The sequence below is a fragment of the Copadichromis virginalis genome, linkage group LG7, assembly GCF_057382275.1.
Source record: "Copadichromis virginalis isolate Kocher_CV1m ecotype Utaka linkage group LG7, C_Virginalis_male_GT1.1, whole genome shotgun sequence".
Taxonomy (NCBI): Eukaryota; Metazoa; Chordata; class Actinopteri; order Cichliformes; family Cichlidae; genus Copadichromis; species Copadichromis virginalis.
This window is the reverse complement of record NC_140624.1, coordinates 37,050,473-37,066,791: the sequence shown is the minus strand read 5'-3', so window position 1 is coordinate 37,066,791 and position 16,319 is coordinate 37,050,473. Positions and strand designations below refer to the sequence as shown.

The following is a 16,319-nucleotide window of genomic DNA, read 5'->3' as shown; positions in this document are numbered from 1 at the left end:
ACAGAAATAACAATCGAGGCAAAATGTTCATCTTTACAGCATTGATCCGACCAATTAGGGACAAAGGTAGCGATTTCCATCTCTGAAAATCTGATTGAATTTGAGTCATTAAAGGGGAGAAATTGGAAGAGTATAGAGAAGACAAAGTACGAGTCATGTTAACTCCCAAATATTTAAAGCCAGCAGGGCTAAGTCTAAAAGGAATGTCAGATTGTTTAAGTGTAAGACTTAAAGAATTTATGGGGAAACATTCACTTTTAAGAAGATTTATTTTGTAACCTGACAGAGAGCCGAACTTGTTTAGTAGAGACACAATCGATGGTATGCTAGATAAGGGATCAGAAACATATAGAAGCAGGTCATCTGCATATAAAGACAATTTTACGTCAAGGCCTGACCGGGAAATACCACGAAAATGAGGAAGGGCCTTCAAAGCTACAGATAGGGGTTCAATTACAATAGCAAAAAGTAGGGGGGACAGGGGGCAACCCTGTCTCGTCCCGCGTGACAATGAGAAGTAGCCAGAGGAAACACCATTTGTATAGACACTGGCTTGGGGTGCCCTGTACAACAGTCGAATCCATGAAATGAATCTGTCCTTGAAACCAAATCTTTGCAAGACCGCAAAGAGAAAGCTCCACTCTACACGATCGAAAGCTTTCTCAGCATCAAGTGAGATAACTACTTCTGGATTAGTGGTTGAGTGTTGGGAAAGAATGACATTCAAAAGCGTGCGGACATTAAAGAACAGCTGGCGGCCTTTAATAAAGCCATTCTGTTCATCTGAAATAATAGTAGGAAGAATCAATGTTTTATTTTCTGATCAAACCAGAAAGCTTTAATGAGCAGCTGGGTTTTTCTCGCATTAACTGGCTGGGTTAATGCCAGTTAATGCAACATCGAAGCAGCTAGAATCCACAGCTGTGCGTGTTCATGGAGCTTTCATTTTCACCTGCTGGACATCACTACCTGACAAGTTTAACTGTCTTCAGAACATTGCAGAGGCCTTATTGACAGTATTTGGCTCTACATATCTGTGTGATCAGATTTTCTCTCACATGAGTGTCCTCAGGCAGCCATCTGAATGCTGGACACTTGGAGACCTGTGTCTCTGTATTAACAGACATGCCATATTGGCTTAGTTTATTTTTCTTATCATTCTTGTGAGGAGACCATAAATAGCATTTGTATTTTCTGTTGTACAGTTCATTTACTGTTATGGATAAAAAGTCTTTTTTTGTTTCAAAATAGCTGATAACTATTTACTGATAGCTGCCAACATCTGCGAACAAATATAATTCTATAAAGTGGTTCTATATAGTGTGTAACTGTTCATATAGAGCGTTATTAAATTCATTGCTAATGCAATCATGTGGCACACTGACTTCTGAGGAAATTTTAAATGGCACTCGCCATCAGAAAGGTTGCCTACCCCTGCTCTAGACAGATGGACGGACGGACAAAAAACACCACAATGAAGAACATACACAAACAATTAACATGACTGTGTCATCAGCCGCCAGAATAATGAGGACGAAAGCCAGGATAGAATCAAAAAGTATAGTGGTGACTCTATATAAGGCTCATAAAAAAGGTAATTCTTGACTTGTGACAGCCCCTAGGGACACACTAAAAAAAGGTCACATTTTGAAAGTTCAATGGCAGACTTTAGGTGGCTGCTTTAAAAACATGATGTCAAAATAAGCAGAACCTGAATAAATAAGTCACTGGAAGGCAAGCATGCTGAATTTAGGCTGGGTCTCCAAATGGGGCACAATCACCCATTTTGCACACGAGATACTACATCTTCTACAGTCCTGCATAACAACAATGTACATGCAATAAACTTTGAAAGATATTTTAATTTTAATCTGCCTATCATCCTAAAAATGTGTCAAACATAAACCAAATAGCTCAGCTGTATTACATGACGTAGCACATTCATTTATGGCCTGTAAAGGAATACAGGCCAGATACAAGGCTGATAATTTATTCACTTCACCAGCAGCTGCGGAGACAGAAAATATATGGCACGATCTTAAAGTCACTGAATAATCCACAGGACTTGTTGAGAACATCAGTCCTGTAATGAGTGAGGGCTAAACAGAGAATATACACCAGAAATTTTCTCTGCACTCTGGGTTAAGCAGTGTGACGGACTTTCTAGACATTAAAGGAACAGAGAAATTTAATCTGGTACTTAATAATCCATCTTAGAAAGAATGTTAAGTTTAAAAGAAGAGAATAAGTAAATCTGCACAGAACTTTGGATAGTGACTGATAAGTCCTTAACATTTTTATTTCTATGTTTATATTTAGTTGTCCTTTCTAAGGTGTTATTTAAATGTGTTGTCATGAAGGCATCCTTACTCTTCTTTAACTGGATGACATCCTAGGAGGTGCAAGTTGAAAGATTAGTTTTCCTGTGTGCAGATTCAAGGTGTTGGATGATTAGTATTAGTCAGTGTTGGGCAAGTTACTTTGAAAAAGTAATTAATTATAGTTACTAGTCACTTCTTCAGAGAAGTAACTGAGTTACAATATTCTAAAAGTAATTAATTACTTGAAAAGTAACTATTGCGTTACTTTTAAAAAAATGGTTTAACCCTCTGGGGTCCAGGGTATAATTGGCCATTTTTAACTACTTTTGATTTTCCCTCCACATTTTACCTTTAAAAACTATTTACTTTGCCTAGTTTGGTATCATTCTTTTCACCACAACCTCACGTTTCTGAATTTACAGTTATGTTTTCATTTTGACTGCATTAACACAATTGATCTAAAATCAGACAAAAAACATAAAATCAGAGTAGAAAAAGTTATATTTTTTACTGTAACAACCACAAACATGTTTAATGAATCATATTTCATAACTTTAAATGCAAATATAAATTGTCAATTTTAAAATCCTATGCACAAGTTTTGCAAACAACAAAGTTATTTGCAGCCATTTACCTTTTACCTTGATTTTTTAAAATAACCATTTCAAACTATTTACAGAACAATCAGCTGTTTTGCATCAATAAGATGCCACACAAATTATTTGTGCCACTCCAAAAAAATAATTTCTGTTCACTATAAAGGAGAACATCACAGCCTGATACCTGCAGGTCTGACAGCAGCAGGTGTATCACTCCTTTTTCTACCTGGAGACAGCAGTCGCCTCATTGTTCTGACAAACAGCACAAAACTATCCACAACACTACACACTAACTACACAAGACAACACATTAACTACACAACACTACACACTAACTACACAAGACAACACATTAACTACACACTCCAAACACGCTAAACTTCACAAATCTCTCACACCACAAAACTCGCTCTCTCTCTTTTTCTGCTGTCTTTCTTTCTCTCTCTCTCCGTCACTCCTAAAACTTTCTGTTTTTTGTTGTTGTTTGCTCATAAGCAGAGAGTGCTTGCTAGCGCTGTCCTTAGACAGTAAACGTGACGAAACTATTGAGGAAAAAACACGTGTATATATTGTTTATCATGACTCACCTTGTTGCTTTGTCATCTTAAAGTGGACATGTGATTGGCTTACCACGACTACTTTATTCTTCCTCAGTCAAACAGCAGCACTCATGCAATTGTTTTGCCCCCTTAGCTCCAGGTGTTGTGCTAGAAAGTGATCGTGATTATCGTCCGCGGGAGCGCGCAGCTGCTTAAAGCTGTAGCATCCAGATTACTTACAGCTACTTCCGTACAACTGATATAAGATGCGGTAAGCTGAACACAACTTCAACCGTCTGTTTGTTGAAAAGTAGTAACAGACCGCATTTTCTTGTTAGTAACGGTAACGGCGTTGTAACGATAGGAATAGTAATTAGTTAGATTACTCGTTACTGAAAAAAGTAACGCCGTTACTTGTAATGCCATTATTCCCATCACTGGTATTAATTAGTATTACACATTTTCCTCAACAAATAATTCAATATAGTTAACATTTTCCAAAGGAAAATTAGATGCTACATTTTGTACTTTAGGCCTCACTGGGGCTTAAAAAGAGTCAAATTCTGTATAATCAAAACTGTTATTATGTCTTTTTGGTCCCCGCCTGAGAATCATTATATATTTAAGTTTTCACACTAAAATGTTTAATATTGAATGATTGTAATACGAGTTTTACGGATTTAGGCAGCCTGCAAACATTAAACTAATAACAGCTTATTTAGCATACTATACAGGAATGTCAAGGAGTAGTCCATGGTGTTTTCCATGGTCCATGGTTATGTCCTCATAAATTGTCAAAAATATTATGACTACTATGAAATCAAGTCATGTGATGTGAAACAATACTGAAAAATATAATTAAATCCATTTTCTCCTACAGGATTGGGCCAAGGAGGACTACAGTGGTGGCTGTCCAGTTAATGTCATGGCACCAGGTTTGCTAACATATTACCACCCTAGCCTGAGGAAGCCTTTTGGCAGGTAAACACCTTACTAATGGCATATATACCAGTGAATTACAATACTTATTCTCCCTTACATTAAAATAACTCATCGTCCATCTGTATTTGTATCCACACAAGATTAATATTAATGTTTTCAATGGCTAAACGTGTGGAGTTATAGAATTCACAGTTGTAAATGTTAACATAGTACAGAAGGTGACAGGATGAGAGATACTGAGAATATTTGCTGAATGTTTATACTATTTTTATACAACAAAAAATAGGTCTATTCTCCCTGCCAACTAGGTATTACTCACTAGCACCCAGTGCGTACAGATCATTGACATGAGTCGTGGGAGTGATTACATCTTTAATGATACATAGTAGTCCAGTTCTAAAGAAATGGCAAGAGGTCATCAGGAGGGGTGTTCTCATGGGAAAATGCCCTATAATCCATTTCTAATGGCCTCTTCAGAGATGCACAAAGCTGAAAAACGAGAGAGAGCGAGAGAGAGAGAGAGCGAAAGAGCGCGAGAGAGAGCGAGAGAGATGGGGGGGGGGGGGGGGGGGGGATCCAGGTAATGCATTTCCATAATGACATCAAGTCCGTGGGGAGCAGAGGAAGCTCATTACATAACGTGACTGAAACAGCAGAAAGGTGATGGTAGCTCTCAGCCACATCCCTACCCCATATAGGAAATTGATTCTCAAGGGCATACTGTAACCTTGACACAAATCTAGCACATGTAATGAAGACAAACCCAAGACTGGTGGACAAAAATGCTGCTGGTGCTTCCAAGGTAATGTATTTACCAGTGCAAAAAATTTAGCTAGTGTCCCATTATGGGATTTGACATGGTCTGTATCTTTATACTGACAATGTGATTTTTACACTTCACACACTGACTAATTATTCTAGGTTAATAATACGCTTGAATAGACAGCATGGAGGATGTTTGAGAGCAGAGAACAGGGTATGTGAGGTGTGAGGAAAAACCAAGACATATGAATAAACTGACCTCAGTAGGTTTTACACCAAGTTAGCATTTTGTTTAAAGAAAGATTAATTCTTTAGTATAAATATAAATACGTAGTTTAAACAAAAGATCTCTGTTTTTTACCAAGGGAGGAAACATCTGGGATAATATGTCAAATCCAAAACAAGCACTGTTGTGCCCCTTTGTGAAAAAGGAGCAACTAAAAGTAGCTTGCTTGGTTTACACTAATTTGATTATATGTTTAATATAATTCCCGGGGCTTGCATCATTGTATCACTGAATTCTAACAACTTACAGAGCTATCACTCTCCATCGGATCTATGTTAAAGTCTGCATCTATTCAGTCAGTTCATGATTAGTCTGTGAGTCCCATCTAAGTCTGTCTTAACAGCAGCAGCCTCATTCTGAAATACCAGTATGAGTCCCTGTTCCAGTAGTTAAGGCCTGAACTTTCTTACTGTTTACAGGTGGTTAGCTCAAGCTAAAATAATGCAAAGGAAAATTAAGTCATGACAGATTTTCCACAAGCAAACCTTCAGGGGAACCACTTCATTACTGATTCTTTATGTATTTACATGGTTTACAATAAATTACATTTTCTTTGAAAACAAATACATTCTTTAAGCAAAACTTATCCTTCTGAATTTCTGAATCTTGATTTTGCCATAATCAAGGAACACTGATATATGACTAGGAAACACTGCACAGTAGGAGTGCTGAAAACATGCAAGGCACCCCCACTTTAAATGGCTGAGAAAAAAAAAACAAAAAAACAAAAGATACTGGCCACCAGTTCTACCCCTCAGCCTCAGGAGTGTTTTCAGAAAAGTTGATCTCAAGATCAAAGGTTTCGAACTCACACAGGCGACTGCATGTATGGGATGAATTTAAAAACCCACGTCACCTTGTTCTCGATTTATTGTGGTCACAAGATTTTTAGAAAACTTCAACTTTGACCATGACATTGAGGCCAAGGTCACCCGGGGTTCAAACTTGTCTGAGACGATTAGTTGCTTTAGTTGGTATCAATTTTAAAATCCTAGTTGACTTCATCATTCCCAGTTTTAGAGACTGTATAAATGTTATACTTGTGCATATCCAGCCGCACCTGTGTTATATGACTGACTTTTATACCACTACTTTTACATCCCACACACATTTAAGCTCACAAAACATTTCCTTTATTTTGAAAGAGCGCTACAGTTATGACGGCTGTCAGCTGAACGGTTTCACTTACTTCTTATCATTTAATCACCCATTTAAACAAGACACCAATCAAGTTCAATCAGGGCCAAAATGCAGACGTTTTAATTTGACAAGCTCTCGTTCTTTTCATCATAATGCTGCGGCTCATTATACTGTTTACTGCCACCTGCTATGCATGCCACTGTAATGGCCGAGTTGATTGATTTCCCTCTCCACCACTTCTGCATGTTTGATTTTTTTTTTTTTATTCTTACTGGATATATTGCTTTCCTTTTTCATTATCATGTATCCTATATCTCAATGATATGAATCACTGCTGCATAAATCCATTACAGAGTACCCCTCAAGCAAGTGTGTAATCATATGCTGCAGTCAATTATCCTATAGTTGAGGTGATGTCTGGTACTTCCAAACATACAGTCTGGAAAGCTAAACTTTACCTCTAAGCTTAGGCAGTTGCGTGTTGTGAGAGACAGACTCAGCATTACCAGCTCATTACCAAGCTCTCTGACATCTCAGACTTGGGTCTTAAAGTCTTAGAAATTCTGCTGTTGTTGAAGTTGCCTATTGGGCTGGACTAAACAGTCAAAATCCTTATTACACTCAACAAAAATATAAACGCAACACCTTTGTTACTGCTCCCATTCCCCATGGGATGGACGTAGAGACCTAAAATTCATTCCAGATACACAATATAACCATCCCTCCCAAACAGTGGTCACAAATCAGTCCAAATGTGTGGTAGTGGGCACATCTGCCATATTGAGATAATCCATCCCACCTCACAGGTGTGCCACATCAGGATGCTGATCTGACATCATGAGTAGTGCACAGGTGTACCTCAGACTGCCCACAACAAAAGGCCACCCTGGAATGTGCAGTTTTTTGCGCTATTGGGGGTCTGGGGACCCAGAACCGGTCAGTATCTGGTGTGACCACCATTTGCCTCATGCAGTGCAACACATCGTCGCATGGAGTCTATCAGATTGTCAATTGTGGCCTGTGGAATGTTGGTCCACTCCACTTCAATGGCTGTGCGAGGTTGTTGGATATTCGTGGGAACTGGTACACGCTGTCGTATACGCCGGTCAAGCACATCCCGAACATGCTCAATGGGTGACATGTCCGGTGAGTATGCTGGCCATGCAAGAACTGGGACATTCTCAGCTGCCATCTGCCCTGAACAATGTGAACCATGATTCATCCGTGAAGCGCACACCTCTCCAACGTGCCAGACGCCATCGAATGTGAGCATTTGCCCACACAAGTCTGTTACGGCGACGAGCTGGAGTCAGGTCAAGACCCCGATGAGGACGACGGGCATGCAGTTGAGCGTCCCTGAGACGGTTTCTGACAGTTTGTGCAGAAATTGTTTGGTTGTGCAAACCAATTGTTCCAGCAGCTGTCTGGGTGGCTGGTCTCAGACGATCTTGGAGGTGAACCTGCTGGATGTGGAGGTCCTGGGCTGGTGTGGTTACACGAGGTCTGCGGTTGTGAGGCCGGTTGGATGTGCTGCCATATTCTCTGAAACGCCTGTGGAGACGGCTTATGGTTGAGAAATCAACATTCAATGCACGGGCGACAGATCTGGTTGACATTCCTGCTGTCAGCATGCCAATTGCACGCTCCCTCATTGCTTGTGGCATCTGTGGCATTTTGCTGTGAGACAAAACTGCACATTCCAGGGTGGCCTTTTGTTGTGGGCAGTCTGAGGTACACCTGTGCACTACTCATGATGTCAGATCAGCATCCTGATGTGGCACACCTGTGAGGTGGGATGGATTATCTAAATATAGCAGATATGCCCACTACCACACATTTGGACTGATTTGTGACCACTGTTTGGGAGGGATGGTTATATTGTGTATCTGGAATGAATTTTAGGTCTCTACGTCCATCCCATGGGGAATGGGAGCAGTAACAAAGGTGTTGCGTTTATATTTTTGTTGAGTGTACATTCACACTGCAGCTTTGCCACACATTGACCCTCTGTTTACTCCTGATTACGCTCTATTCTTTTAGCACCTTTGCTGAATGGTATTTTAGTTGTTCAATTCAGTGTTCACATCTATTTGTGGATTTCATCGACATAGCCCATGAAATCCACAAATAGCCATAGTGTGAATAGAGAGTAAAGACTGTTTGTTGCAAAGACATCAAACACTATTGTTCAGACAACAGAAATTCATCAAGCATATTTGCCAGTAGGTCAGCTGAGGTGAAGCCCTTCTCAGTTGCATTGATCAGTGAAAATTGGTGGCTGCTGTAGTTTCAGAAGAACCTTAAAACCAGTTAGGTGAGGTTATGTTGAACTGGACAAACATAATTAAAGTAGTCTAGATCAGCGGTTCATAAAGTGTGTGCAAAGGCCAATAATGTGGAACCCAGTGCAAATGAACAAATTTTAAAAAGCCGGGGGGGGGGGGGGTAAATCAGCACACCCATTATTCACACACATTAAACTCATAACTTCAACTGGCTTGATTTCCTCTAACACAGTTATCACATGCAAGGAGGTAACCACCATGCTCCTGTATCATTATTCCTATTTTATTTTTATTTTTTTTGCATATTTGTCACATTTACAAGCTTTAGATCAAACTGATTTTAATATTAGATAAAGGTAACTCAGGTAAATGCAAGTTTTCTGTTTCATTATCCAAGGGAAAAAACTGCATGCCCCTTAGTAAGTTAATACATACATAACTCGATAAATTTATTTATTTAATTTAATTCAGTATTAAAATGCAATTGATGGCCTAAAACATGTAACTGCACACAATCATTGTGGTGGTGTAAGCAATAGCTTCTAAGTATCAAAACTGAGTTAGACTGGCATCATTTTTAACCAACGTGATTGGTTTATACGTCTTATTGTGGCATATGGTTTTTCCCTTTTTGTGGGTAGCCACAAACAAAGAAAAAAAAAATTGTATGAGAACAAAAGAACCAATCATATGTACCAAATTAAATGCATGGTTGCCATATGAAACCTTAGATAACCCACCTCTGACCGCAGGTCATTCAGATTCACTCCCACTGAGGAGGCAAATAGTTTTTTTTTTCATAGATAATATAAAACAATAGGACAACAGTTACTACATAATGGACTGGCACTCTTACTTGCTGTAGGGCACTTGAACCACCCGGAAGATTGTCTCTCTTTAACCTGGAGAGGCTGTGAGTGACTCCATCAGGTCACCAAAACGTGGTACAAAAACATATTATATCCCAAAGAAAAAAAATCATCCACATAAAAAACCCTCATCATATCTAATAGTATGTTGAAGTACCTATAGTGTAGAAAGCTGTGAATAAAAAGCTACAAATCTCTAAAACATGCCATCCTCAAAAGGGGATTTGTCCAGTGAAAGCAAAAATGATCCTACATTTTATTGGTGTTAGATTCCAGTAAGACTGAGCGTTGTGTTAAAAAAAAAATCAAATTAACCATCATCTGCGTAAGGTGTGCAAACGCAAACATCAAAGAGACTGCTGGCAAAAAATACATAGTCAACAGACACAGGGAGGCAATGAGGTTAAGGGATATGTCCAGTTGCTACCTATATATCCGCAAACAGGTGGATAATTTACAGATACGTCCATAAATATTTGGACAATGACACAGTTTTTATAGTTTTGCCTCTGTACAACTCCACAGTGGATTTTAACTCAATCAGGGCGTGATTCAAGTGCAAGCTTTTTTTACTTTTAATTTAAGGAGTTTAATACAAATATTGCATAATTAGAGCCAGTTTTGTAAATAGTCCAACATGTTAAAGCACTTAAAAAAATATACAATTGACTGAAAAGGAATTTCACAGCACGACAAGGCCTGGTCCTTTGTTATTTCAAGAATAATTAATTAGTGTTGAACTTACTTTTGTTTGCTCACCGACGATGACTAAAATGCAGAATAATTTCCTTGGTTAGTAAAAATGCCTTTACAAAATTTAGCCACATTGAGAACTCTTGCTTGACTTTGTCAACCTGTATTACCAAGAGAGACCTTCATAAATATAAACACAGAGAGTTTGCAACAAGGTACAAACTGGTTACAGTCAAGAACAGGAAGGCAGCCACTGGCACTAGTATTTATTGACGTTTTAACTGCTGATAGAAGTAGAAGGATGAAATTTGATGTGTTGACAGCTACTCTCCGCTGTGCTCAGATAATGACCCAAAGCATAGTACAACCAACAACCAAGTCAAAAACCTGATCTCAATCTGACACAGCATGTTTTCCACATATCAAAGACAAAACTGAAGTCAGAGATGCCCACAAACAAGCAGAAACCAAAGACAGCTACAGTAAAGGCCTGACAGGGAATAACAAGGACGGACATTGGTGATCCCGATGGGTTCTAGACAGTCTTTGACTTTACTGGATTTTCACCCAGTTATTCGAAACAGTCATTGTCCAATTACTTTTGTACCTCTGAAAAAGTAGTAGACATTATATAGCTGTAATTCCCAAACAACTAATGCAATGCTTTTGTTAAACCCCTCTGAAAGCCTGCACTTCAGTCACATTTTGATTCTATGAGCTAAAATCTACTGTAAAGATATGCAGAGGCAAAATTCTGAAAGTTTGATTGCCCCATATATTTCTGATCCTAACTGGTATCAAATGATCAGTGTGCAGTTGTTGATCGTAATTACGACTAAAAATTGTTGTTGCAATTAAGAACCAAGCAGACAGAAATGACTGTAGATGCCCTAATAGTCATTTTGTCACTACCTCTTCTGGTGAAAAACAACAGTGTGTATAAAATGGCCCAACTCCAACTGCTAATTTGAATCAGCCAATGCAGTAAGCACCCTTTAGAGGTAATTATTTACTGAAATAAATTCTCAAGGAGGTGCACAATTCAGTTCAGTGCACAAAAAAAATGACAAAAATTACCTCTCGAAAAAATAGAAACAATTGACTCGGCTAAGCACAGATAGACTATCATCCAAAAGCACCAAGCCATGACACCCATCCCAATCTGCATTGCATGTTTAGTTTCTGCAGAATCTCAATTACAGGGTCAGGTCAGGAAACGTTACGTGCTATTATGCTTGTTTAGGAGCTCATGTTTGGTTTTCCAGACCTTCCAGACAGTTCTTCAATACTATCCTACAGCAAGCCCTACAGCGTTGAACAGACCTAATCTAATTTGTTAGTGGGAGATTTCAGTGCACAGAGACATAGACCATCTAAGCCAGGAGAGATTTGTTTTATGGGTGAATCTTAAATTGTATCTGTTTGTGAGAGGAAATCTTATCAGTCAACACCATCATATGTATTATTATTTCTTAAGACATCATAAATACATTACTATCATGTATTGACAAGGGCAAGGAAACACTGAACTTTGTGTGTATTCGTATATGAATCACTAAATTTCTTGATTTACAGGATACATTGGGCAGGAACAGAGACAGCCACCCAGTGGTGTGGATACATGGACGGAGCGGTGCAAGCTGGTCAGAGAGCTGCTCTGGAGGTGCTGGCTGAAGTGTCCCACATGACTCTGACCACAGAGGAGCAGGAAGAATTGCAGCGCATTCAAAATGTCAAGAGTGCTTCTAAGCAAAGACCATCATCCAAACTCATGTACCTGCCTACAAGCAAATCTGTGGTTATAGCAACACTGACAATAGGAGCCGTTCTTCTGCTGGCTCAGCATCAAAATACAGTATTAAAGATCAAAGAGTACTTCACAAATGCCTTTTCACCAATCAAGCACAACCTTCTGCTGTGATAACAAAAAACCCTGTAAACCAAGAGTACATTTAAACAAAAGCAATAAATAAAATAAATAAATTTAAAACAAGATGAAGGATATATTGGCAGCAACCAATGATATCAATTTCAAAAAGTTTTCACAAGATTTTCAAAAAACTTGACCTCAGACCTCTGATCTTGAGGTCAGACCACTGAAATTGGAACTCCATTCAAGGTTTTTAGTAGTTGCACCTGGGGTATCAATTTGAATGGTCTCCTTCTCGAGTTATTGCATTAACAAGCTTCCACAGTGCCCGCCTGCCAGCCGGGCAAGGTGACAGCAAAACCCCATCAGCCTTTTATGGCTGACGGGTAAAAAGCTACAGGTTTTGCTGGAATCTAAATTATTTTCACTAGCAGTGACTACAAAAACAACAACAACCAAATGCCCCCCCTAAAGTCATAAGGTTGTGCTTATGACATTAGGACCAGAATGCAGGACCTTTACATGTACTCTACTTTTGCTTGCAAGATGTAACTAATGAAGTGACTGGTGAATACAGATATATGTGGTAGAGCCTTTGGGAAAAATAGCTAAGAAAACTCAAAAGAAACTATTTATATAAATAGGAGGGGAAAAAAGGTCTGCACTGCAGTTAAAACCAGTTTGTCATGAGAAAATCAAGCCTTTACAGTGTATGCCTTTTGAGGTCTCACACAAAGCCATAACATCTGGATGAAAGGTTTGAAGCTATTCCACAAGCATGTTTTTTGACTCACAAAACCATCAAAAGATGAACGAGCGTAAGATGGATGAACCAGTCACACAATGGACATATCCAAGAGAAGGTGATTTAATCGCTATCACTTGATTGCACAGTCGATTGAAAGGATTTTTGTCACTTCCAATGTCTCCTCTAGAGAGAATCTCAAATGCCCACTAATCACTGTACGGTAGTCTGTGACTCCTTTGGCGCCATGGCTTTCCATTTGTCTTTGTTATCACTAGCTTGCACTGAATCAACTGCTTGTTCTCCCTGGTTTCACTTAAGCCAGCCCAGGCTGAATCAAGGCCAGTGTCCTAACATTTCTGAACATGTTTGATTATTTGTAGCATTTGATTACTGACCCATTTTTTGTTGAGAGTCAAATGAGCTGAAATCAGTGCAATGGTTCTCGTGTAAGTAAGTTCTGAATAAATTCAGTATAAAATGCAAAAAGATGCTTATGTACATTTTTCTATGAGTCGTCTGTAATACGTATAGTGGACTGTACTATTTTAGAACTCCTCATTGCTCTCAGAGGTACCTTATTATGATATATGCCATTGCCAGCTCAAGGCACACATGCAGTAATGTACCATCTGGGAGAATGGCAGCTTGCCTCGTCGGTTGCTATTTTTTAAATCATTAGTTGAAATCCAGGTCTTGATTTTAATGATAAATGCATTCCCATCCCCATTCCCATTGGGATATCATGAGTACTAAGTAGAAAATAGTTGGCCAAACTATTGTGTTGAATGAATATGTGCAACATAAGTGAAACATGAGCCTCAAAAATGGCTCAGATTTTTAAAACAAGCATCAGCATACAGTGTCCATGTTAAAGTTTAACAAGTGTAGAAGCATGGATGCAAAAACCTAGTCATCACTGATAATAATGCCATAGTTCATTAGAAGTATAAATGCTTTGTATTTTTAAAAAATGACTGAAGCCACGATATTGTGGTACATCAACTAAAAACCCAAAACAAATTTCAGCATTTTTTACTATCTCTTGAGATTTTGCACTGTGGAGTGTTTTTTTTTATCCAATATCAAAGAAAAAAACAACAAAACATTTCTAGCAAAGTCTCTAAGTAATGTTCCTGTAATTACTGTAGCCTCTAAACACCTGTCAAATCACTTGCCATGGTGTTTGCCTTTGGGCAATAGCACCAACTTTAAAAATTCATACTTTCCAGTGCAGTGTAATCAGGGTGTGTAGCCATAAACAACGCTTTTCACAGGACTAAACCAGAACTCAGCTAGTTTAAATAGATGTCATTATTATTTATTTAGACACGCAGTGGCTTGTGAACAGAAGTGTAACATTAATGCAATCATTCAAAACTGGAAGAAAGGATGCATTCATCACGTGAGCAATTAGTTGATACAATGCCGGCAACTATGTTTATCCTGTCTTTCCTATTTGTTGTTATGCAAATATCCTATTAAGAGCCACTGAGTTAATGCTTGCAAGGACTTCCTCGTGGCCTCTACTGCCATTTGTCAGAGAAGACTTTCCGTATTCAACAAACATCATGATTTTTGAGGCCCTTTTAAAACTTGATGAGTCATTTATGCAGCTGCTTTAGCAGCTGTAATTTACTCACTTCAAAGTGAGAGGCCAGTTCGCTTTAGAATGTAATGTATACAAGATGATTTTCTAGCGCCAATTTGTACCCAATACCAACATCCAACTTTGTTTTTGTTTTTTCTTTGAAGAGAGAAAAAGTCTGGAGGAAAATGATGGGCATATAGCACATCTGACTTTGACATTGATATTTATGTTCCGCCTTAAACCAGCAATAAGAAATATGCTGTGCCAATTGCACATTTCAATCCACAGAGTCTGACAATGACTCATGGTGAAGGGTTCAAAAAAAGAAAGGATCAAAATATATGCAGCTTGTGCATCAAACTCTGGTGCTCACAATCCAACTCAATTTGGTCAGAGATACATTTATGTTAAAAGCAGCCAAAGGATCATCAATTCATGAGCCTTGAGAAAATAAATAAATAAAAATGGAGACTGGTAAAAGAGCCCTAGCAGGAGTGCTCATTTCTTCAACTTGAATTCTTCAGCAACTTCCATCTGGAGCTACCTGGATATATACTTTTCTTTTTCTCTGACATGTGGTAGCACTATAACTGATGTGTGAAATCTGGTAAGCAGCCTTCAAAACATTGTCATCACATCGGTTTACTTTACTATTTATTTTATACATAACTGTTTACATAAATCATGCAATAGAATCTTACAAGACAGAGTTGTTTAATCGTTATCACTTGATTGCACATATTTGATTGACAGGATTTTTATCAGTCCCACTTTCTCCCCTGATGAGTATCTCCTAACACCCACTGATCACCGAGAGGCAGTCTGGTGCCATCCCTTGCTATTTGTCTTTGCTAGCTTGCAAAAGATCAACCGAGACAGTTGTTCCGAGTTTCACTTAAACCAGTCACAGCTGAAACACAACCAGCAACCTAAAGTTTCTGTCGCATATACAGGCAGATTTGTACTAGGAGTCATAAAAAGACTGCAATAGCAACTGGGTGTATAGACAGCAACCCAGGCAACTAGACCAAAAGAAGTGACCGTGCTGCCAAGCATTCAAGGGGATTCGGAATGAATTGTCATTCATGAATACACGAGGAAATTAGATACTGACAAAGCACAGAAATAAAAACACTCACTGCCTGCGCATTTAGCACCACGGACAGTGACAGCATGGACTAAACAAGAAAGCGCCGTGTTTGTGAGCCATATACAAATTAAGCCGCAGAAGAACAGAAGCACAATAATGCCAACGGGTAAAAATAAGCTTCACTCACCCTTGAAATAGCTGAAGGCGGACAAAGTCTCAGTTAAGCCGTGTGAAGATAGCATCTCTCCACTCATTAGTGCACTTGCGGTAAGTTCTCTCGAAGGCCAGCTGCAGTAACTTGGCCTTCTGTGAATTAAACCATGTTCACTGTGAGACTGAATCATAACTTATTTCTTATGTGGAAGTCGAGGAAAGAGATCTTTGAATGCTGCATTAGGGTGAACAGCGTTTGCTACCATCTGTCCTCATAATGAAATCTACAGATCCCACCCCTGTCTTTAACAAGGGCATAATCTTCAAAATGACTTGATTATAACTGAGGCCATCATCATCGGAGAGTTGACAGAGCTCGACGTAAAGCAGCACGAGAGAGTGAAGGAACACCTGTCGCTAAAGAAAACATTGTT

General features: G+C 38.9%; 1 protein-coding gene across 1 annotated transcript in view; it reads left to right on the top strand.

Annotated features, from left to right (window-relative positions):
• The window catches only part of LOC146705560 (putative flavin-containing monoamine oxidase A), a 65,343-nt gene extending 51,810 nt beyond the window's left edge, over positions 1 to 13,533 (top strand). Inside the window, exons 11-12 of the mRNA XM_085463269.1 lie at positions 4,340 to 4,440; positions 12,012 to 13,533. Of these exons, the coding sequence (XP_085319395.1) occupies positions 4,340 to 4,440; positions 12,012 to 12,357 (447 nt within the window). The 3' untranslated portion in view covers positions 12,358 to 13,533. The remainder of the gene's footprint in view (positions 1 to 4,339; positions 4,441 to 12,011) is intronic.
• Positions 13,534 to 16,319: the final 2,786 nt, after the last annotated feature.